General features: G+C 50.4%; 1 protein-coding gene across 1 annotated transcript in view; it reads right to left on the reverse strand.

The window, feature by feature from the left end:
• The window catches only part of LOC129845319 (sister chromatid cohesion protein PDS5 homolog A), a 128,384-nt gene that overhangs the window by 11,438 nt on the left and 91,375 nt on the right, over window positions 1–25,571 (reverse strand). The window contains exons 20-27 of the mRNA XM_055913206.1: window positions 20,447–20,570; window positions 17,556–17,714; window positions 17,374–17,442; window positions 16,554–16,690; window positions 15,850–15,973; window positions 14,880–15,084; window positions 12,507–12,621; window positions 11,507–11,639 (exon numbers count right to left, since the gene is read on the reverse strand). Of these exons, the coding sequence (XP_055769181.1) occupies window positions 11,507–11,639; window positions 12,507–12,621; window positions 14,880–15,084; window positions 15,850–15,973; window positions 16,554–16,690; window positions 17,374–17,442; window positions 17,556–17,714; window positions 20,447–20,570 (1,066 nt within the window). The remainder of the gene's footprint in view (window positions 1–11,506; window positions 11,640–12,506; window positions 12,622–14,879; window positions 15,085–15,849; window positions 15,974–16,553; window positions 16,691–17,373; window positions 17,443–17,555; window positions 17,715–20,446; window positions 20,571–25,571) is intronic.

Raw genomic sequence — 25,571 nt, forward strand, 5'->3', positions numbered from 1 at the left:
TGAATGGGGCCTTTAACATACTGGCTGAATGGGGCTTTAACATACTGGCATAATGGGCCTTTAGTCACGATGGTTAACATACTGGCAGAATGGGGCTTTAACATACTGGCTGAATGGGCCTTTAACATACTGGCTGAATGGGCCTTTAGTCACGATGGTTAACATACTGGCTGAATGGGGCCTTTAGTCACGATGGTTAACATACTGGCAGAATGGGCCTTTAGTCACGATGGTTAACATACTGGCTGAATGGCCCTTTAACATACTGGCTGAATGGCCCTTTAACATACTGGCTGAATGGGCCTTTAGTCACGATGGTTAACATACTGGCTGAATGGGCCTTTAGTCACGATGGTTAACATACTGGCTGAATGGGCCTTTAGTCACGATGGTTAACATACTGGCAGAATGGGCCTTTAACATACTGGCAGAATGGGCCTTTAACATACTGGCTGAATGGGGCCTTTAGTCACGATGGTTAACATACTGGCAGAATGGGCCTTTAACATACTGGCAGAATGGGGCTTTAACATACTGGCTGAATGGACCTTTAGTCACGATGGTTAACATACTGGCAGAATGGGCCTTTAGTCACGATGGTTAACATACTGGCTGAATGGGCCTTTAGTCACGATGGTTAACATACTGGCTGAATGGGGCCTTTAGTCACGATGGTTAACATACTGGCTGAATGGGGCCTTTAGTCACGATGGTTAACATACTGGCTGAATGGGGCCTTTAGTCACGATGGTTAACATACTGGCTGAATGGGGCCTTTAGTCACGATGGTTAACATACTGGCAGAATGGGGCCTTTAGTCACGATGGTTAACATACTGGCTGAATGGGCCTTTAGTCACGATGGTTAACATACTGGCTGAATGGGCCTTTAGTCACGATGGTTAACATACTGGCTGAATGGGCCTTTAGTCACGATGGTTAACATACTGGCAGAATGGGCCTTTAGTCACGATGGTTAACATACTGGCTGAATGGGCCTTTAGTCACGATGGTTAACATACTGGCTGAATGGGGCCTTTAACATACTGGCTGAATGGGGCTTTAACATACTGGCATAATGGGCCTTTAGTCACGATGGTTAACATACTGGCAGAATGGGCCTTTAGTCACGATGGTTAACATACTGGCTGAATGGGCCTTTAGTCACGATGGTTAACATACTGGCTGAATGGGGCCTTTAACATACTGGCTGAATGGGGCTTTAACATACTGGCATAATGGGCCTTTAGTCACGATGGTTAACATACTGGCAGAATGGGGCTTTAACATACTGGCTGAATGGGCCTTTAACATACTGGCTGAATGGGCCTTTAGTCACGATGGTTAACATACTGGCTGAATGGGGCCTTTAGTCACGATGGTTAACATACTGGCAGAATGGGCCTTTAGTCACGATGGTTAACATACTGGCTGAATGGCCCTTTAACATACTGGCTGAATGGCCCTTTAACATACTGGCTGAATGGACCTTTAGTCACGATGGTTAACATACTGGCTGAATGGGCCTTTAGTCACGATGGTTAACATACTGGCTGAATGGGCCTTTAGTCACGATGGTTAACATACTGGCAGAATGGGCCTTTAACATACTGGCAGAATGGGCCTTTAACATACTGGCTGAATGGGGCCTTTAGTCACGATGGTTAACATACTGGCAGAATGGGCCTTTAACATACTGGCAGAATGGGGCTTTAACATACTGGCTGAATGGACCTTTAGTCACGATGGTTAACATACTGGCAGAATGGGCCTTTAGTCACGATGGTTAACATACTGGCTGAATGGGCCTTTAGTCACGATGGTTAACATACTGGCTGAATGGGGCCTTTAGTCACGATGGTTAACATACTGGCTGAATGGGGCCTTTAACATACTGGCTGAATGGGCCTTTAACATACTGGCTGAATGGGCCTTTAACATACTGGCTGAATGGGCCTTTAACATACTGGCTGAATGGGCCTTTAACATACTGGCTGAATGGGCCTTTAACATACTGGTTGAATGGGCCTTTAGTCACGATGGTTAACATACTGGCTGAATGGGGCCTTTAGTCACGATGGTTAACATACTGGCTGAATGGGGCTTTAACATACTGGCAGAATGGGCCTTTAGTCACGATGGTTAACATACTGGCTGAATGGGGCCTTTAGTCACGATGGTTAACATACTGGCTGAATGGGGCCTTTAGTCACGATGGTTAACATACTGGCAGAATGGGCCTTTAACATACTGGCTGAATGGGGCCTTTAACATACTGGCTGAATGGACCTTTAGTCACGATGGTTAACATACTGGCTGAATGGGCCTTTAGTCACGATGGTTAACATACTGGAAGAATGGGCCTTTAGTCACGATGGTTAACATACTGGCTGAATGGGCCTTTAGTCACGATGGTTAACATACTGGCTGAATGGGGTCTTTAGTCACGATGGTTAACATACTGGCTGAATGGGGTCTTTAGTCACGATGGTTAACATACTGGCAGAATGGGCCTTTAACATACTGGCTGAATGGGCCTTTAGTCACGATGGTTAACATACTGGCTGAATGGGGCCTTTAGTCACGATGGTTAACATACTGGCTGAATGGGCCTTTAGTCACGATGGTTAACATACTGGAAGAATGGGCCTTTAGTCACGATGGTTAACATACTGGCTGAATGGACCTTTAACAGACTGGCAGAATGGGCCTTTAGTCACGATGGTTAACATACTGGCTGAATGGGGCCTTTAGTCACGATGGTTAACATACTGGCAGAATGGACCTTTAACATACTGGCTGAATGGGGCTTTAGTCACGATGGTTAACATACTGGCTGAATGGGCCTTTAGTCACGATGGTTAACATACTGGCTGAATGGGCCTTTAGTCACGATGGTTAACATACTGGCAGAATGGGCCTTTAACATACTGGCAGAATGGGCCTTTAACATACTGGCTGAATGGGGCCTTTAGTCACGATGGTTAACATACTGGCAGAATGGGCCTTTAACATACTGGCAGAATGGGGCTTTAACATACTGGCTGAATGGACCTTTAGTCACGATGGTTAACATACTGGCAGAATGGGCCTTTAGTCACGATGGTTAACATACTGGCTGAATGGGCCTTTAGTCACGATGGTTAACATACTGGCTGAATGGGGCCTTTAGTCACGATGGTTAACATACTGGCTGAATGGGGCCTTTAGTCACGATGGTTAACATACTGGCTGAATGGGGCCTTTAGTCACGATGGTTAACATACTGGCTGAATGGGGCCTTTAGTCACGATGGTTAACATACTGGCAGAATGGGGCCTTTAGTCACGATGGTTAACATACTGGCTGAATGGGCCTTTAGTCACGATGGTTAACATACTGGCAGAATGGGCCTTTAGTCACGATGGTTAACATACTGGCTGAATGGGCCTTTAGTCACGATGGTTAACATACTGGCTGAATGGGGCCTTTAACATACTGGCTGAATGGGGCTTTAACATACTGGCATAATGGGCCTTTAGTCACGATGGTTAACATACTGGCAGAATGGGCCTTTAGTCACGATGGTTAACATACTGGCTGAATGGGCCTTTAGTCACGATGGTTAACATACTGGCTGAATGGGGCCTTTAACATACTGGCTGAATGGGGCTTTAACATACTGGCATAATGGGCCTTTAGTCACGATGGTTAACATACTGGCAGAATGGGGCTTTAACATACTGGCTGAATGGGCCTTTAACATACTGGCTGAATGGGCCTTTAGTCACGATGGTTAACATACTGGCTGAATGGGGCCTTTAGTCACGATGGTTAACATACTGGCAGAATGGGCCTTTAGTCACGATGGTTAACATACTGGCTGAATGGCCCTTTAACATACTGGCTGAATGGCCCTTTAACATACTGGCTGAATGGACCTTTAGTCACGATGGTTAACATACTGGCTGAATGGGCCTTTAGTCACGATGGTTAACATACTGGCTGAATGGGCCTTTAGTCACGATGGTTAACATACTGGCAGAATGGGCCTTTAACATACTGGCAGAATGGGCCTTTAACATACTGGCTGAATGGGGCCTTTAGTCACGATGGTTAACATACTGGCAGAATGGGCCTTTAACATACTGGCAGAATGGGGCTTTAACATACTGGCTGAATGGACCTTTAGTCACGATGGTTAACATACTGGCAGAATGGGCCTTTAGTCACGATGGTTAACATACTGGCTGAATGGGCCTTTAGTCACGATGGTTAACATACTGGCTGAATGGGGCCTTTAGTCACGATGGTTAACATACTGGCTGAATGGGGCCTTTAACATACTGGCTGAATGGGCCTTTAACATACTGGCTGAATGGGCCTTTAACATACTGGCTGAATGGGCCTTTAACATACTGGCTGAATGGGCCTTTAACATACTGGCTGAATGGGCCTTTAACATACTGGTTGAATGGGCCTTTAGTCACGATGGTTAACATACTGGCTGAATGGGGCCTTTAGTCACGATGGTTAACATACTGGCTGAATGGGGCTTTAACATACTGGCAGAATGGGCCTTTAGTCACGATGGTTAACATACTGGCTGAATGGGGCCTTTAGTCACGATGGTTAACATACTGGCTGAATGGGGCCTTTAGTCACGATGGTTAACATACTGGCAGAATGGGCCTTTAACATACTGGCTGAATGGGGCCTTTAACATACTGGCTGAATGGACCTTTAGTCACGATGGTTAACATACTGGCTGAATGGGGCCTTTAGTCACGATGGTTAACATACTGGCTGAATGGGCCTTTAGTCACGATGGTTAACATACTGGCTGAATGGGCCTTTAACATACTGGCTGAATGGGCCTTTAGTCACGATGGTTAACATACTGGCTGAATGGCCCTTTAACATACTGGCTGAATGGGGCCTTTAGTCACGATGGTTAACATACTGGCTGAATGGGGCCTTTAGTCACGATGGTTAACATACTGGCTGAATGGGCCTTTAGTCACGATGGTTAACATACTGGCAGAATGGGCCTTTAGTCACGATGGTTAACATACTGGCTGAATGGGGCCTTTAGTCACGATGGTTAACATACTGGCTGAATGGGGCCTTTAGTCACGATGGTTAACATACTGGCTGAATGGGGCTTTAACATACTGGCTGAATGGGGCCTTTAACATACTGGCTGAATGGGCCTTTAACATACTGGCTGAATGGGCCTTTAACATACTGGCTGAATGGGCCTTTAACATACTGGCTGAATGGGCCTTTAACATACTGGCTGAATGGGCCTTTAACATACTGGCTGAATGGGCCTTTAACATACTGGTTGAATGGGCCTTTAGTCACGATGGTTAACATACTGGCTGAATGGGGCTTTAACATACTGGCAGAATGGGCCTTTAGTCACGATGGTTAACATACTGGCTGAATGGGGCCTTTAGTCACGATGGTTAACATACTGGCTGAATGGGGCCTTTAGTCACGATGGTTAACATACTGGCTGAATGGGCCTTTAACATACTGGCAGAATGGGACTTTAGTCACGATGGTTAACATACTGGCTGAATGGGCCTTTAACATACTGGTTGAATGGGCCTTTAGTCACGATGGTTAACATACTGGCTGAATGGGGCCTTTAGTCACGATGGTTAACATACTGGCAGAATGGGCCTTTAACATACTGGCTGAATGGGGCCTTTAACATACTGGCTGAATGGACCTTTAGTCACGATGGTTAACATACTGGCTGAATGGGGCCTTTAGTCACGATGGTTAACATACTGGCTGAATGGGCCTTTAGTCACGATGGTTAACATACTGGCTGAATGGGCCTTTAACATACTGGCTGAATGGGCCTTTAGTCACGATGGTTAACATACTGGCTGAATGGCCCTTTAACATACTGGCTGAATGGACCTTTAGTCACGATGGTTAACATACTGGCTGAATGGCCCTTTAACATACTGGCTGAATGGGGCCTTTAACATACTGGCAGAATGGACCTTTAACATACTGGCTGAATGGGGCCTTTAACATACTGGCTGAATGGGCCTTTAGTCACGATGGTTAACATACTGGCTGAATGGGGCCTTTAACATACTGGCTGAATGGGCCTTTAACATACTGGCTGAATGGGGCCTTTAGTCACGATGGTTAACATACTGGCTGAATGGGCCTTTAGTCACGATGGTTAACATACTGGCTGAATGGGCCTTTAACATACTGGCAGAATGGGCCTTTAGTCACGATGGTTAACATACTGGCTGAATGGGCCTTTAGTCACGATGGTTAACATACTGGCTGAATGGGCCTTTAACATACTGGCTGAATGGACCTTTAGTCACGATGGTTAACATACTGGCTGAATGGGCCTTTAACATACTGGCTGAATGGGCCTTTAACATACTGGCTGAATGGGCCTTTAGTCATGATGGTTAACATACTGGCTGAATGGGCCTTTAACATACTGGCTGAATGGGGCCTTTAACATACTGGCTGAATGGGGCCTTTAGTCACGATGGTTAACATACTGGCAGAATGGGGCCTTTAGTCACGATGGTTAACATACTGGCAGAATGGGCCTTTAGTCACGATGGTTAACATACTGGCTGAATGGGGCCTTTAGTCACGATGGTTAACATACTGGCTGAATGGGGCCTTTAGTCACGATGGTTAACATACTGGCTGAATGGGGCCTTTAGTCACGATGGTTAACATACTGGCTGAATGGTCCTTTAACATACTGGCAGAATGGGCCTTTAGTCACGATGGTTAACATACTGGCTGAATGGACCTTTAGTCACGATGGTTAACATACTGGCTGAATGGGCCTTTAGTCACGATGGTTAACATACTGGCAGAATGGGGCCTTTAGTCACGATGGTTAACATACTGGCAGAATGGGCCTTTAGTCACGATGGTTAACATACTGGCAGAATGGGGCCTTTAGTCACGATGGTTAACATACTGGCAGAATGGGCCTTTAGTCACGATGGTTAACATACTGGCTGAATGGGGCCTTTAGTCACGATGGTTAACATACTGGCTGAATGGGGCCTTTAGTCACGATGGTTAACATACTGGCTGAATGGTCCTTTAACATACTGGCAGAATGGGCCTTTAGTCACGATGGTTAACATACTGGCTGAATGGACCTTTAGTCACGATGGTTAACATACTGGCTGAATGGGCCTTTAGTCACGATGGTTAACATACTGGCTGAATGGGCCTTTAACATACTGGCTGAATGGGCCTTTAACATACTGGCTGAATGGGCCTTTAACATACTGGCAGAATGGGCCTTTAACATACTGGCAGAATGGGGCCTTTAGTCACGATGGTTAACATACTGGCTGAATGGGGCCTTTAGTCACGATGGTTAACATACTGGCAGAATGGGCCTTTAGTCACGATGGTTAACATACTGGCTGAATGGGGTCTTTAGTCACGATGGTTAACATACTGGCTGAATGGGCCTTTAACATACTGGCAGAATGGGCCTTTAGTCACGATGGTTAACATACTGGCTGAATGGGGCCTTTAGTCACGATGGTTAACATACTGGCTGAATGGGCCTTTAACATACTGGCAGAATGGGCCTTTAGTCACGATGGTTAACATACTGTCTGAATGGGGCCTTTAGTCACGATGGTTAACATACTGGCTGAATGGACCTTTAGTCACGATGGTTAACATACTGGCAGAATGGGCCTTTAGTCACGATGGTTAACATACTGGCTGAATGGGGCCTTTAGTCACGATGGTTAACATACTGGCTGAATGGTCCTTTAACATACTGGCAGAATGGGCCTTTAGTCACGATGGTTAACATACTGGCTGAATGGACCTTTAGTCACGATGGTTAACATACTGGCTGAATGGGCCTTTAGTCACGATGGTTAACATACTGGCTGAATGGGCCTTTAACATACTGGCTGAATGGGCCTTTAACATACTGGCTGAATGGGCCTTTAACATACTGGCAGAATGGGCCTTTAACATACTGGCAGAATGGGGCCTTTAGTCACGATGGTTAACATACTGGCTGAATGGGGCCTTTAGTCACGATGGTTAACATACTGGCAGAATGGGCCTTTAGTCACGATGGTTAACATACTGGCTGAATGGGGTCTTTAGTCACGATGGTTAACATACTGGCTGAATGGGCCTTTAACATACTGGCAGAATGGGCCTTTAGTCACGATGGTTAACATACTGGCTGAATGGGGCCTTTAGTCACGATGGTTAACATACTGGCTGAATGGGCCTTTAACATACTGGCAGAATGGGCCTTTAGTCACGATGGTTAACATACTGTCTGAATGGGGCCTTTAGTCACGATGGTTAACATACTGGCTGAATGGACCTTTAGTCACGATGGTTAACATACTGGCAGAATGGGCCTTTAGTCACGATGGTTAACATACTGGCTGAATGGGGCCTTTAGTCACGATGGTTAACATACTGGCAGAATGGGCCTTTAGTCACGATGGTTAACATACTGGCAGAATGGGCCTTTAGTCACGATGGTTAACATACTGGCTGAATGGGCCTTTAGTCACGATGGTTAACATACTGGCTGAATGGGCCTTTAGTCACGATGGTTAACATACTGGCTGAATGGACCTTTAGTCACGATGGTTAACATACTGGCAGAATGGGACTTTAGTCACGATGGTTAACATACTGGCAGAATGGGGCCTTTAGTCACGATGGTTAACATACTGGCTGAATGGGGCCTTTAGTCACGATGGTTAACATACTGGCTGAATGGACCTTTAGTCACGATGGTTAACATACTGGCTGAATGGACCTTTAGTCACGATGGTTAACATACTGGCTGAATGGACCTTTAGTCACGATGGTTAACATACTGGCTGAATGGGCCTTTAGTCACGATGGTTAACATACTGGCTGAATGGGGCCTTTAACATACTGGCTGAATGGACCTTTAACAGACTGGCAGAATGGGCCTTTAGTCACGATGGTTAACATACTGGCTGAATGGACCTTTAACATACTGGCTGAATGGGGCCTTTAGTCACGATGGTTAACATACTGGCTGAATGGACCTTTAGTCACGATGGTTAACATACTGGCTGAATGGGGCTTTAACATACTGGCAGAATGGGCCTTTAACATACTGGCAGAATGGGCCTTTAACATACTGGCAGAATGGGCCTTTAGTCACGATGGTTAACATACTGGCTGAATGGGGCCTTTAGTCACGATGGTTAACATACTGGCTGAATGGGCCTTTAGTCACGATGGTTAACATAACGGCAGAATGGGCCTTTAACATACTGGCAGAATGGGCCTTTAACATACTGGCTGAATGGGGCCTTTAGTCACGATGGTTAACATACTGGCAGAATGGGGCCTTTAGTCACGATGGTTAACATACTGGCAGAATGGGCCTTTAACATACTGGCTGAATGGGCCTTTAACATACTGGCTGAATGGGCCCTTTAGTCACGATGGTTAACATACTGGCTGAATGGGCCTTTAACATACTGGCTGAATGGGGCCTTTAGTCACGATGGTTAACATACTGGCTGAATGGGCCTTTAGTCACGATGGTTAACATACTGGCTGAATGGACCTTTAGTCACGATGGTTAACATACTGGCTGAATGGGGCCTTTAGTCACGATGGTTAACATACTGGCTGAATGGGCCCTTTAGTCACGATGGTTAACATACTGGCTGAATGGGGCCTTTAACATACTGGCTGAATGGGCCCTTTAGTCACGATGGTTAACATACTGGCTGAATGGGCCTTTAACATACTGGCTGAATGGGGCCTTTAGTCACGATGGTTAACATACTGGCTGAATGGGCCTTTAGTCACGATGGTTAACATACTGGCTGAATGGACCTTTAGTCACGATGGTTAACATACTGGCTGAATGGGGCCTTTAGTCACGATGGTTAACATACTGGCTGAATGGGGCCTTTAGTCACGATGGTTAACATACTGGCTGAATGGGGCCTTTAGTCACGATGGTTAACATACTGGCAGAATGGGGCCTTTAGTCACGATGGTTAACATACTGGCTGAATGGGCCTTTAGTCACGATGGTTAACATACTGGCTGAATGGGCCTTTAGTCACGATGGTTAACATACTGGCAGAATGGGCCTTTAACACTGTGCGTACCTCGTTAGCCTCAGGGTCGTCAGGACACTGTGTGTACCTCGTTAGCCTTAGGATCGTCAGGACACTGTGTGTACCTCGTTAGCCTTAGGATCGTCAGGACACTGTGTGTACCTCGTTAGCCTTGGGGTCGTCAGGACACTGTGTGTACCTCGTTAGCCTTAGGGTCGTCAGGACACTGTGCGTACCTCGTTAGCCTCAGGGTCGTCAGGACACTGTGTGTACCTCGTTAGCCTTAGGATCGTCAGGACACTGTGTGTACCTCGTTAGCCTTGGGGTCGTCAGGACACTGTGTGTACCTCGTTAGCCTTAGGGTCGTCAGGACACTGTGTGTACCTCGTTAGCCTTAGGGTCGTCAGGACACTGTGTACCTCGTTAGCCTTAGGGTCGTCAGGACACTGTGTGTACCTCGTTAGCCTTAGGGTCGTTAGGACACTGTGTGTACCTCGTTAGCCTTAGGGTCGTTAGGACACTGTGTGTGTGTGTGTACCTCGTTAGCCTTGGGGTCGTCAGGACACTGTGTGTACCTCGTTAGCCTTAGGGTCGTCAGGACACTGTGCGTACCTCGTTAGCCTTAAGGTCGTCAGGACACTGTGTGTACCTCGTTAGCCTTGGGGTCGTCAGGACACTGTGTGTACCTCGTTAGCCTTGGGGTCGTCAGGACACTGTGTGTGTGTGTGTACCTCGTTAGCCTTGGGGTCGTCAGGACACTGTGTGTGTGTGTGTACCTCGTTAGCCTTGGGGTCGTCAGGACACTGTGTGTGTGTGTGTACCTCGTTAGCCTTGGGGTCGTCAGGACACTGTGTGTACCTCGTTAGCCTTGGGGTCGTCAGGACACTGTGTGTGTGTGTGTACCTCGTTAGCCTTGGGGTCGTCAGGACACTGTGTGTGTGTGTGTACCTCGTTAGCCTTAGGGTCGTTAGGACACTGTGTGTGTGTGTGTACCTCGTTAGCCTTGGGGTCGTCAGGACACTGTGTGTACCTCGTTAGCCTTAGGGTCGTCAGGACACTGTGCGTACCTCGTTAGCCTTAAGGTCGTCAGGACACTGTGTGTACCTCGTTAGCCTTGGGGTCGTCAGGACACTGTGTGTACCTCGTTAGCCTTGGGGTCGTCAGGACACTGTGTGTGTGTGTGTACCTCGTTAGCCTTGGGGTCGTCAGGACACTGTGTGTGTGTGTACCTCGTTAGCCTTGGGGTCGTCAGGACACTGTGTGTGTGTGTGTACCTCGTTAGCCTTGGGGTCGTCAGGACACTGTGTGTGTGTGTACCTCGTTAGCCTTGGGGTCGTCAGGACACTGTGTGTGTGTGTGTACCTCGTTAGCCTTGGGGTCGTCAGGACACTGTGTGTGTACCTCGTTAGCCTTGGGGTCGTCAGGACACTGTGCGTCCTTGGTCTGTTTGATGTTCTCCACCATCTTCCTCAGGAAGGCGTGACTGTTGTTCTCATTCTGCACCATCAACACCTCCAGCATGAACCACAGACACCTACACACACACACACACACACACACACACACACACACACACACACACACACACACACACACACACACAATCAGGAATACTCAAACTGTGTGTTCGTATGTGTAGGTCTGATTTAGGAGAGATGAAGAGGAGAGGTTATGTACTGTCTGATTTAGGAGAGATGAAGAGGAGAGGCTATGTACTGTCTGGTTTAGGAGAGATGAAGAGGAGAGGCTATGTACTGTCTGATTTAGGAGAGATGAAGAGGAGAGGCCATGTACTGTCTGGTTTAGGAGAGATGAAGAGGAGAGGCCATGTACTGTCTGGTTTAGGAGAGATGAAGAGGAGAGGCCATGTACTGTCTGATTTAGGAGAGATGAAGAGGAGGGGCCATGTACTGTCTGATTTAGGAGAGATGAAGAGGAGAGGCCATGTACTGTCTGATTTAGGAGAGATGGAGAGGAGAGGCCATGTACTGTCTGATTTAGGAGAGATGAAGAGGAGAGGCCATGTACTGTCTGATTTAGGAGAGATGAAGAGGAGAGGCCATGTACTGTCTGATTTAGGAGAGATGAAGAGGAGAGGCCATGTACTGTCTGGTTTAGGAGAGATGAAGAGGAGAGGTTATGTACTGTCTGATTTAGGAGAGATGAAGAGGAGAGGCCATGTACTGTCTGATTTAGGAGAGATGAAGAGGAGAGGTTATGTTCGTTCATGTGTGTGTGCGTGTGTCTGTGTGTGTTACAGTGTGTATGTGTGTGTGTGACAGTGTGTATGTGTGTGTGTGTGTATGTGACAGTGTGTGTGTGTGACAGTGTGTGTGTGTGTGTGTGTGTGTGTGTGTGTGTGTGTGTGTGTGTGTGTGTGTGTGTGTGTGTGTGTACTCACTCCTTGAGGTCTCGGAGCTGTTCAAAGTCCTGTGGCTTGGTGAAGTCTGGGTCATGAGCCAACAGGTGGATCATATAAGGAACCACGTACTCTGGTAGGAGAGACACCATCTTATCTATAGAGGGAGAGGGGGAAGGGGGAGAGGAGGGGACAAGGAGGGGAGAGGGTGGAGGAGAGACGGAGGGTGAAGGGGAGAGGGGGGAGGAGGGAGGAGAGGAGGGGAGAGGGTGGAGGAGAGACGGAGGGTGAAGGGGAGAGGGGGGAGGAGGGAGGAGAGGAGGGGGGAGGGTGGAGGAGAGACGGAGGGTGAAGGGGAGAGGGGGGAGGAGGGAGGAGAGGAGGAGGAGGAGAGGAGGGGAGAGGGTGGAGGAGAGACGGAGGGTGAAGGGGAGAGGGGGGAGGAGAGGAGGAGGAGGAGAGGAGGGGAGAGGGTGGAGGAGAGACGGAGGGTGAAGGGGAGAAGGGGGAGGAGGGAGGAGAGGAGGAGGAGGAGAGAGGGTGGAGGAGAGACGGAGGGTGAAGGGGAGAGGGGACAGGAGAGGAGGAGGAGGAGAGGAGGGGAGAGGGTGGAGGAGAGACGGAGGGTGAAGGGGAGAAGGGGGAGGAGGGAGGAGAGGAGGTGGAGGAGAGACGGAGGGTGAAGGGGAGAGGAGGGAGGAGAGGAGGAGGAGGAGGAGGAGAGGAGGGGAGAGGGTGGAGGAGAGACGGAGGGTGAAGGGGAGAGGAGGGAGGAGAGGAGGAGGAGGAGGAGGAGAGGAGGGGAGAGGGTGGAGGAGAGACGGAGGGTGGAGGGGAGAGGGGGGAGGAGGGAGGAGAGGAGGAGGAGGAGAGGGGTGAGGGGAGAGGGTGGAGGAGAGACGGAGGGTGAAGGGGAGAGGGGGGAGGAGGGAGGAGAGGAGGGGAGAGGGTGGAGGAGAGACGGAGGGTGAAGGGGAGAGGGGGGAGGAGGGAGGAGAGGAGGAGGAGGAGGAGGAGGAGGGGAGAGGAGAGACGGAGGGTGAAGGGGAGAGGGGGGAGGAGAGGAGGGGAGAGGGTGGAGGAGAGACGGAGGGTGGAGGGGAGAGGGGGGAGGAGGGAGGAGAGGAGGAGAGGGGTGAGGGGAGATATATTAACAGTGTGGTTGAGTCGTATGTTACAGTCCGGTTCACTAACCGTGGGTCAGGGGGTTGTTACGGTCCGGTTCACTAACCGTGGGTCAGGGGGTTGTTACGGTCCGGTTCACTAACCGTGGGTCAGGGGGTTGTTATGTTACGGTCCGGTTCACTAACCGTGGGTCAGGGGGTTGTTATGTTACGGTCCGGTTCACTAACCGTGGGTCAGGGGGTTGTTATGTTACGGTCCGGTTCACTAACCGTGGGCCAGGGGGTTGTAATGTTACGGTCCGGTTCACTAACCGTGGGCCAGGGGGTTGTAATGTTACGGTCCGGTTCACTAACCGTGGGTCAGGGGGTTGTTGTGTTACGGTCCGGTTCACTAACCGTGGGTCAGGGGGTTGTTATGTTACGGTCCGGTTCACTAACCGTGGGTCAGGGGGTTGTTACGGTCCGGTTCACTAACCGTGGGCCAGGGGGTTATGTTACGGTCCGGTTCACTAACCGTGGCCCAGGGGGTTATGCTACGGTCCGGTTCACTAACCGTGGGTCAGGGGGTTGTTACGGTCCGGTTCACTAACCGTGGGTCAGGGGGTTGTTATGTTACGGTCCGGTTCACTAACCGTGGGCAAGGGGGTTATGTTACGGTCCGGTTCACTAACCGTGGGTCAGGGGGTTGTTATGTTACGGTCCGGTTCACTAACCGTGGGCCAGGGAGTTGTTACGGTCCGGTTCACTAACCGTGGGCCAGGGGGTTGTTACGGTCCGGTTCACTAACCGTGGGCCAGGGGGTTGTTATGTTACGGTCCGGTTCACTAACCGTGGGCCAGGGGGTTGTGTTACGGTCCGGTTCACTAACCGTGGGCCAGGGGGTTGTTACGGTCCGGTTCACTAACCGTGGGCCAGGGGGTTGTTATGTTACGGTCCGATTCACTAACCGTGGGCCAGGGAGTTGTTACGGTCCGGTTCACTAACCGTGGGCCAGGGGGTTGTTATGTTACGGTCCGGTTCACTAACCGTGGGCCAGGGGGTTGTTATGTTACGGTCCGGTTCACTAACCGTGGGTCAGGGGGTTGTTACGGTCCGGTTCACTAACCGTGGGTCAGGGGGTTGTTACGGTCCGGTTCACTAACCGTGGGCCAGGGGGTTGTTATGTTACGGTCCGGTTCACTAACCGTGGGCCAGGGGGTTATGTTACGGTCCGGTTCACTAACCGTGGGCCAGGGGGTTATGTTACGGTCCGGTTCACTAACCGTGGGCCGTTACGGTCCGGTTCACTAACCGTGGGCCAGGGGGTTGTTGTTGATGAACTCCCGCCTGATGCTGATGTTCTTGAGCAGACACTGTCTGGCGTGGGCCCTCCTCTCCTTGACCGGGTCTTTGGCGCACAGCGAGAAGACGGCCAGGTACTCTAACGGGAGGAGGAGCTTAACCAGAGCCAGGTGTAACTTCTGGGCAAAGATCTGACGCACCTGGTAACACTCATCCTGCAGGAGACCACAGAACAGGTCAACAACGACAGAACAGATCAACAACAACAACGACAGATCAACAACAACAACGACAGATCAACAACAACAACGACAGATCAACAACAACAACGACAGATCAACAACAACAACAACAGAACAGATCAACAACAACAACGACAGAAAACAGAAACGTTTCCTAAAGTCCCACCCTGACAGAAACGTTTCCTAAAGTCCCACCCTGACAGAAACGTTTTCTAAAGTCCCACAGCGACAGAAACGTTTCCTAAAGTCCCACCGTGACAGAAACGTTTCCTAAAGTCCCACCCTGACAGAAACGTTTCCTAAAGTCCCACAGCGACAGAAACGTCTCCTAAAGTCCCACAGCGACAGAAACGTTTCCTAAAGTCCCACCGTGACAGAAACGTTTCCTAAAGTCCCACCCTGACAGAAACGTTTCCTAAAGTCCCACCCCGACAGAAACGTTTCCTAAAGTCCCACAGCGAAAGAAACGTTTCCTAAAGTCCCACCCTGACAGAAACGTCTCCTAAAGTCTTTACGTTGTTATAGAAACGGTTCTTACGTTGATAAAGTCTTTACGTTGTTATAGAAACGGTTCCTAAAGTCTTTACGTTGTTATAGAAACGGTTCCTAAAGTCTTTACGTTGTTATAGAAACGGTTCCTAAAGTCTTTACGTTGTTATAGAAACGGTTCCTAAAGTCTTTACGTTGTTATAGAAACGGTTCCTAAAGTCTTTACGTTGTTATAGAAACGGTTCTTACGTTGATAACCAGCCCACAGAGCTGGAACTGTTCTGGTGTGATGATGTCATGGTAAACCGGTTCCTGGGCCAGCTTCATGATGGCTCCTCCTGCTGCCAGACGCAGACGAGACATGTCTGACTTACTGCAGGAGGAGTGGGAGGAAGAGGAGGAAGGGGAGGAAGAGGAGGAGTGGGAGGAAGAGGAGGAGTGGGAGGAAGAGGAGGAGTGGGAGGAAGAGGAGGAAGGGGAGGAGTGGGAGGAAGAGGAGGAGTGGGAGGAAGATGAGGAGGAAGATGAGGAAGGGGAGGAAGATGAGGAAGATGAGGAAGGGGAGGAAGATGAGGAAGAGGAGAAGTGGGAGGAAGATGAGGAAGAGGAGGAAGGGGAGGAAGAGGAGGAGTGGGAGGAAGAGGAGGAGGAGGAGGAGTGGGAGGAAGAGGAGGAAGGGGAGGAAGAGGAGGAAGATGTGAGTAATGAGCATGAAGGAGTATTTTGTAACATATCCCCCAAAATGCAGTTAGCCTGACCGCTAACTAACGACCTCTAATCCCTAACCTTCAACACCTGATCTTCTTCTGTTCTGTGAGGTCTCCCTCTGAGACCAGCATGGCCGACAGCAGTCTGAACTCTGACCTCTACGTACCTGATCTTCTTCTGTTCTGTGAGGTCTCCCTCTGAGACCAACATGGCCGACAGCAGTCTGAACTCTGACCTCTACGTACCTGATCTTCTTCTGTTCTGTGAGGTCTCCCTCTGAGACCAACATGGCCGACAGCAGTCGGAGGGTGGAGTTGGCAGATTTAGACTGGCTGTTCTTCATACCGAGGAGCCAGCGGACCAACAGCTTAATGGCCTGCACCTGGAGAGGAGAGACGGAGAGGAGGAGGAGGGCGAGGGGAGGAGGAGGGCGAGGGGAGGAGGAGGGCGAGGAGAGAGATCACACGTTATACTAGCATCAGCATTCTACTCCTGGAAAGAGGGGGAGGGGGACGGACAGAGGAGGAGGGCGAGGGACAGAAAGAGAGAGGAGGAGGGCGAGGGACAGAAAGAGAGAGGGGAAGGGCGAGGGACAGAAAGAGAGAGGAGAAGGGCGAGGGACAGAAAGAGAGAGGAGGAGGGCGAGTGACAGAGAGAGAAGGAGGGCGAGGGACAGAAAGAGAGAGGAGAAGGGCGAGGGACAGAAAGAGAGAGAAGGAGGGCGAGGGACAGAAAGAGAGTGGAGAAGGGCGAGGGACAGAAAGAGAGAGGAGGAGGGCGAGGGACAGAAAGAGAGAGGAGGAGGGCGAGGGACAGAAAGAGAGAGAAGGGCGAGGGACAGAAAGAGAGAGAAGGAGGGCGAGGGACAGAAAGAGAGAGAAGGAGGGCGAGGGACAGAAAGAGAGAGAAGGAGGGCGAGGGACAGAAAGAGAGAGAAGGAGGGCGAGGGACAGAAAGAGAGAGGAGGGTGAGGGACAGAAAGAGAGAGGCGGAGAGCGAGGGAGAGAGAAGGACAGAGAAGCGGAGAGCGAGGGACAGAGAGAGGAAGAGAGATAGTGCAGTTACCTTAGCCAGCACCTCAGGAGAGACTTCCTCATCAGATGTCCACAGCTTCCCATTCTTATTCCCTACAGACTGGAGACACATTCTTTACAATACTGTGTGTATTTATGTCTCTACAGACTGGTAGCATAGGTGTGTAGATACATGGATTTATGTGTGTGTGTGTCGTCGCTCCCAACACCCACCCTGTCATTCATGAGCAGGTCCTTGACGATGAAGTTGGCCACGATGGCCTTCATGGGGGACGCAAACTGATCTGGAGCCAGTAGGGAGATATGACCCAGACTAACAAGAGGGGTTATCAACTGTTCTGGGACGTCAGCATTCAGACTACGAGAGAGAGGCTGGGGGAGAGGAGAGAGAGAGGAGGAGAGAGAGGAGGAGAGAGGAGAGAGGGGTTATCAACTGTTCTGGGACGTCAGCATTCAGACTACGAGAGAGAGGCTGGGGGAGAGGAGAGAGAGAGGAGGAGAGAGAGAGGAGGAGAGAGGGGGTTATCAACTGTTCTGGGACGTCAGCGTTCAGACTACGAGAGAGGCTGGGGGAGAGGAGAGAGAGAGGAGGAGAGAGAGAGGAGAGAGAGAGGGGGTTATCAACTGTTCTGGGACGTCAGCGTTCAGACTACGAGAGAGAGGCTGGGGGAGAGGAGAGAGAGGAGGAGAGAGAGAGGAGGAGAGAGGGGGTTATCAACTGTTCTGGGACGTCAGCGTTCAGACTACGAGAGAGAGGCTGGGGGAGAGGAGAGAGAGAGAGGAGGAGAGAGAGAGGAGAGAGGGGGTTATCAACTGTTCTGGGACGTCAGCGTTCAGACTACGAGAGAGAGGCTGGGGGAGAGGAGAGAGAGGAGGAGAGAGAGAGGAGGAGAGAGGGGGTTATCAACTGTTCTGGGACGTCAGCGTTCAGACTACGAGAGAGAGGCTGGGGGAGAGGAGAGAGAGAGAGGAGGAGAGAGAGAGGAGAGAGGGGGTTATCAACTGTTCTGGGACGTCAGCGTTCAGACTACGAGAGAGAGGCTGGGGGAGAGGAGGGGAGAGGCTGGGGGAGAGGAGGGGAGAGGCTGGGGGAAGAGGAGGGGAGAGGCGAGAGAGGGGGTTTGGGGCAAATCAAACACAACACATCACTGAGTAACTGCCTCCTTATTTTCCAGCATGGCGGTGGCTGCATCATGATATGTGTATGCTTGTCATCGGCAAAAACTGGGGAGTTTTTCAGGATGAAAAGAAGCAGGATGGAGCTAAGAACAGACAAAATCCTAGAGGAAAACCTGAGTCAGTCTGCTTTCCAACAGACACTGGGAGATGAATTTACCTTTCAGCAGGACAATAACCTAAAACACAAGGCCAAATATACACTGGAGTAGCTAACCAAGAAGACAGTGAATGTTCCTGAGTGGCCGAGTTACAGTTTTGACTTAAATCTACTTGTAAATCTATGAAAAGACTTGAAAATGGCTGTCTAGCCATGATCTCCAACATTTTGACAGAGCTTGAAGAATTATGAACATAATAATGGGTTAAAACTGTACAATCCAGGTGTGGAAAGCTCTTAGAGACTTACCCAAGAAGACTCTCAGCTGTAATGACTCTTAGAGACTTACCCAGGAAGACTCCCATCTGTAATGACTCTTAGAGACTTACCCAAGAAGACTCTCAGCTGTAATGACTCTTAGAGACTTACCCAGGAAGACTCCCAGCTGTAATCACTCTTAGAGACTTACCCAAGAAGACTCCCAGCTGTAATGACTCCTAGAGACTTACCCAGGAAGACTCCCAGCTGTAATGACTCTTAGAGACTTACCCAGGAAGACTCCCAGCTGTAATGACTCTTGGAGACTTACCCAGGAAGACTCCCAGCTGTAATGACTCTTAGATACTTACCCAGGAAGACTCCCATCTGTAATGACTCTTAGAGACTTACCCAGGAAGACTCAGCTGTAATGACTCTTAGAGACTTACCCAATAAGCCTCCCAGCTGTAATGACTCTTAGAGACTTACCCAGGAAGCCTCCCAGCTGTAATGACTCTTAGAGACTTACCCAAGAAGACTCCCAGCTGTAATGACTCCTAGAGACTTACCCAAGAAGACTCCCAGCTGTAATGACTCTTAGAGACTTACCCAGGAAGACTCCCAGCTGTAATGACTCTTAGAGACTTACCCAGGAAGACTCCCAGCTGTAATGACTCTTAGAGACTTACCCAGGAAGACTCCCAGCTGTAATGACTCTTAGAGACTTACCCAGGAAGACTCCCAGCTGTAATGACTCTTAGAGACTTACCCAAGAAGACTCCCAGCTGTAATGACTCTTAGAGACTTACCCAGGAAGACTCCCAGCTGTAATGACTCTTAGAGACTTACCCAGGAAGACTCCCAGCTGTAATGACTCTTAGAGACTTACCCAAGAAGACTCCCAGCTGTAATGACTCTTAGAGACTTACCCAGGAAGACTCCCAGCTGTAATGACTCCTAGAGACTTACCCAGGAAGACTCCCAGCTGTAATGACTCTTAGAGACTTACCCAGGAAGACTCCCAGCTGTAATGACTCTTAGAGACTTACCCAGGAAGACTCCCAGCTGTAATGACTCTTAGAGACTTACCCAGGAAGACTCCCAGCTGTATTGACTCTTAGAGACTTACCCAGGAAGACTCCCAGCTGTAATGACTCTTAGAGACTTACCCAGGAAGACTCCCAGCTGTAATGACTCCTAGAGACTTACCCAAGAAGACTCCCAGCTGTAATGACTCTTAGAGACTTACCCAGGAAGACTCCCAGCTGTAATCACTCTTAGAGACTTACCCAGGAAGACTCCCAGCTGTAATGACTCTTAGAGACGTACCCAGGAAGACTCCCAGCTGTAATCGCTGCCAAAAGGTGTTTCTAACAGGTATTGACTCAGGGAGGGTGAACACCTATCTAATAATCGAGGTATATCAGTGGTGTATTTTTCCACCCACAGAGTATTTAGTAACGCAATATGAAGAAATACAAGACTTTCTATTGGCACTGTAGTATCACCTAACAACACAGCCATACTCTGTGTGTGTGTGTGCGTGTGTGTGTGTGTGTGTGTGTGTTACCTCAAAGATCTGCGCCAGCTGGACCTCCTTGTTACAGAAGATAGCATGGATACAGTGGACAGCCTGTTTAGCCTGGTGGGGGGTTCCACGCTTGGCCTTCTGATGCAGGACTGGGATCAGGGTCCTGGAGGAGGGACGGGAGGTTAACAGACTGACTACAGGGACTGGAGGAAGGACGGGAGGTTAACAGACTGACTACAGGGACTGGAGGAAGGACAGGAGGTTAACAGACTGACTACAGGGACTGGAGGAAGGACGGGAGGTTAACAGACTGACTACAGGGACTGGAGGAAGGACGGGAGGTTAACAGACTGACTACAGGGACTGGAGGAAGGACGGGAGGTTAACAGACTGACTACAGGGACTGGAGGAAGGACGGGAGGTTAACAGACTGACTACAGGGACTGGAGGTTAACAGACTGACTACAGGGACTGGAGGAGGGACGGGAGGTTAACAGACTGACTACAGGGACTGGAGGAAGGACAGGAGGTTAACAGACTGACTACAGGGACTGGAGGAAGGACGGGAGGTTAACAGACTGACTACAGGGACTGGAGGAAGGACGGGAGGGTAACAGACTGACTACAGGGACTGGAGGAAGGACGGGAGGTTAACAGACTGACTACAGGGACTGGAGGAAGGACGGGAGGTTAACAGATTGACTGGAGGAAGGACAGGAGGTTAACAGACTGACTACAGGGACTGGAGGAAGGACGGGAGGTTAACAGACTGACTACAGGGACTGGAGGAAGGACGGGAGGTTAACAGACTGACTACAGGGACTGGAGGAAGGACGGGAGGTTAACAGACTGACTACAGGGACTGGAGGAAGGACGGGAGGTTAACAGATTGACTGGAGGAAGGACAGGAGGTTAACAGACTGACTACAGGGACTGGAGGAAGGACAGGAGGTTAACAGACTGACTACAAGGACTGGAGGAAGGACAGGAGGTTAACAGATTGACTACAGGGACTGGAGGAAGGACGGGAGGTTAACAGATTGACTACAGGGACTGGAGGAAGGACGGGAGGTTAACAGATTGACTACAGGGACTGGAGGAAGAACGGGAGGTTAACAGACTGACTACAGGGACTGGAGGAAGGACGGGAGGTTAACAGACTGACTACAGGGACTGGAGGAAGGACGGGAGGTTAACAGACTGACTACAGGGACTGGAGGAAGGACGGGAGGTTAACAGATTGACTGGAGGAAGGACAGGAGGTTAACAGACTGACTACAGGGACTGGAGGAAGGACGGGAGGTTAACAGACTGACTACAGGGACTGGAGGAAGGACGGGAGGTTAACAGACTGACTACAGGGACTGGAGGAAGGACGGGAGGTTAACAGACTGACTACAGGGACTGGAGGAAGGACGGGAGGTTAACAGACTGACTACAGGGACTGGAGGAAGGACGGGAGGTTAACAGATTGACTGGAGGAAGGACAGGAGGTTAACAGACTGACTACAGGGACTGGAGGAAGGACAGGAGGTTAACAGACTGACTACAGGGACTGGAGGAAGGACGGGAGGTTAACAGACTGACTACAGGGACTGGAGGAAGGACGGGAGGTTAACAGATTGACTACAGGGACTGGAGGAAGGACGGGAGGTTAACAGACTGACTACAGGGACTGGAGGAAGGACGGGAGATTAACAGACTGACTACAGGGACTGGAGGAAGGACGGGAGGTTAACAGATTGACTACAGGGACTGGAGGAAGGACGGGAGGTTAACAGACTGACTACAGGGACTGGAGGAAGGACAGGAGGTTAACAGATTGACTACAGGGACTGGAGGAAGGACAGGAGGTTAACAGACTGGGATCAGGGACTGGAGGAAGGACGGGAGGTTAACAGACTGGGATCAGGGACTGGAGGAAGGACGGGAGGTTAACAGACTGGGATCAGGGACTGGAGGAAGGACGGGAGGTTAACAGACTGACTACAGGGACTGGAGGAAGGACGGGAGGTTAACAGACTGGGATCAGGGACTGGAGGAAGGACGGGAGGTTAACAGACTGGGATCAGGGACTGGAGGAAGGACGGGAGGTTAACAGACTGACTACAGGGACTGGAGGAAGGACGGGAGGTTAACAGACTGACTACAGGGACTGGAGGAAGGACGGGAGGTTAACAGACTGACTACAGGGACTGGAGGAAGGACGGGAGGTTAACAGACTGACTACAGGGACTGGAGGAAGGACGGGAGGTTAACAGACTGACTACAGGGACTGGAGGAAGGACGGGAGGTTAACAGATTGACTGGAGGAAGGACAGGAGGTTAACAGACTGACTACAGGGACTGGAGGAAGGACAGGAGGTTAACAGACTGACTACAGGGACTGGAGGAAGGACGGGAGGTTAACAGACTGACTACAGGGACTGGAGGAAGGACGGGAGGTTAACAGACTGACTACAGGGACTGGAGGAAGGACGGGAGGTTAACAGATTGACTGGAGGAAGGACAGGAGGTTAACAGACTGACTACAGGGACTGGAGGAAGGACGGGAGGTTAACAGACTGACTACAGGGACTGGAGGAAGGACGGGAGGTTAACAGACTGACTACAGGGACTGGAGGAAGGACGGGAGGTTAACAGACTGACTACAGGGACTGGAGGAAGGACGGGAGGTTAACAGACTGACTACAGGGACTGGAGGAAGGACGGGAGGTTAACAGATTGACTGGAGGAAGGACAGGAGGTTAACAGACTGACTACAGGGACTGGAGGAAGGACGGGAGGTTAACAGACTGACTACAGGGACTGGAGGAAGGACGGGAGGTTAACAGACTGACTACAGGGACTGGAGGAAGGACGGGAGGTTAACAGACTGACTACAGGGACTGGAGGAAGGACGGGAGGTTAACAGACTGACTACAGGGACTGGAGGAAGGACGGGAGGTTAACAGACTGACTACAGGGACTGGAGGAAGGACGGGAGGTTAACAGACTGACTACAGGGACTGGAGGAAGGACAGGAGGTTAACAGACTGACTACAGGGGCTGGAGGAAGGACGGGAGGTTAACAGATTGACTACAGGGACTGGAGGAAGGACGGGAGGTTAACAGACTGACTACAGGGACTGGAGGAAGGACAGGAGGTTAACAGATTGACTACAGGGACTGGAGGAAGGACGGGAGGTTAACAGATTGACTACAGGGACTGGAGGAAGGACAGGAGGTTAACAGACCGACTACAGGGACTGGAGGAAGGACAGGAGGTTAACAGATTGACTACAGGGACTGGAGGAAGGACGGGAGGTTAACAGATTGACTACAGGGACTGGAGGAAGGACAGGAGGTTAACAGACTGACTACAGGGACTGGAGGAAGGACAGGAGGTTAACAGACTGACTACAGGGACTGGAGGTTAACAGACTGGGATCAGGGTCCTGGAGGAAGGACGGGAGGTTAACAGACTGGGATCAGGGTCCTGGAGGAAGGACGGGAGGTTAACAGACTGACTACAGGGACTGGAGGAAGAACAGGAGGTTAACAGACTGACTACAGGGACTGGAGGAGGGACAGGAGGTTAACAGACTGACTACAGGGACTGGAGGAGGGACAGGAGGTTAACAGACTGACTACAGGGACTGGAGGAGGGACAGGAGGTTAACAGACTGACTACAGGGACTGGAGGAAGGACGGGAGGTTAACAGACTGGGATCAGGGACTGGAGGAAGGACGGGAGATTAACAGACTGACTACAGGGACTGGAGGAAGGACGGGAGATTAACAGACTGACTACAGGGACTGGAGGAAGGACGGGAGGTTAACAGACTGACTACAGGGACTGGAGGAGGGACGGGAGGTTAACAGATTGACTACAGGGACTGGAGGAAGGACAGGAGGTTAACAGACTGACTACAGGGACTGGAGGAAGAACAGGAGGTTAACAGACTGACTACAGGGACTGGAGGAAGAACAGGAGGTTAACAGACTGACTACAGGGACTGGAGGAGGGACAGGAGGTTAACAGACTGACTACAGGGACTGGAGGAGGGACAGGAGGTTAACAGACTGACTACAGGGACTGGAGGAAGAACAGGAGGTTAACAGACTGACTACAGGGACTGGAGGAAGAACAGGAGGTTAACAGACTGACTACAGGGACTGGAGGAGGAACAGGAGGTTAACAGACTGACTACAGGGACTGGAGGAAGGACGGGAGGTTAACAGACTGACTACAGGGACTGGAGGAAGGACGGGAGGTTAACAGACTGACTACAGGGACTGGAGGAAGAACAGGAGGTTAACAGACTGACTACAGGGACTGGAGGAGGGACAGGAGGTTAACAGACTGACTACAGGGACTGGAGGAGGGACAGGAGGTTAACAGACTGACTGGAGGAAGGACAGGAGGTTAACAGACTGACTACAGGGACTGGAGGAAGAACAGGAGGTTAACAGACTGACTACAGGGACTGGAGGAGGGACAGGAGGTTAACAGACTGACTACAGGGACTGGAGGAGGGACAGGAGGTTAACAGACTGACTACAGGGACTGGAGGAGGGACAGGAGGTTAACAGACTGACTACAGGGACTGGAGGAGGGACAGGAGGTTAACAGACTGACTACAGGGACTGGAGGAAGGACAGGAGGTTAACAGACTGACTACAGGGACTGGAGGCTGGACAGGAGGTTAACAGACTGGGATCAGGGTCCTGGAGGAAGGACAGTAGGTTAACAGACTGGGATCAGGGTCCTGGAGGAAGGACGGGAGGTTAACAGACTGACTACAGGGACTGGAGGAAGGACAGGAGGTTAACAGACTGACTACAGGGACTGGAGGAAGGACAGGAGGTTAACAGACTGACTACAGGGACTGGAGGTTAACAGACTGGGATCAGGGTCCTGGAGGAAGGACGGGAGGTTAACAGACTGGGATCAGGGTCCTGGAGGAAGGACGGGAGGTTAACAGACTGACTACAGGGACTGGAGGAAGAACAGGAGGTTAACAGACTGACTACAGGGACTGGAGGAGGGACAGGAGGTTAACAGACTGACTACAGGGACTGGAGGAGGGACAGGAGGTTAACAGACTGACTACAGGGACTGGAGGAGGGACAGGAGGTTAACAGACTGACTACAGGGACTGGAGGAAGGACGGGAGGTTAA

The sequence above is a fragment of the Salvelinus fontinalis genome, unplaced genomic scaffold (assembly GCF_029448725.1).
Source record: "Salvelinus fontinalis isolate EN_2023a unplaced genomic scaffold, ASM2944872v1 scaffold_0276, whole genome shotgun sequence".
In the NCBI taxonomy this organism is placed as follows: Eukaryota; Metazoa; Chordata; class Actinopteri; order Salmoniformes; family Salmonidae; genus Salvelinus; species Salvelinus fontinalis.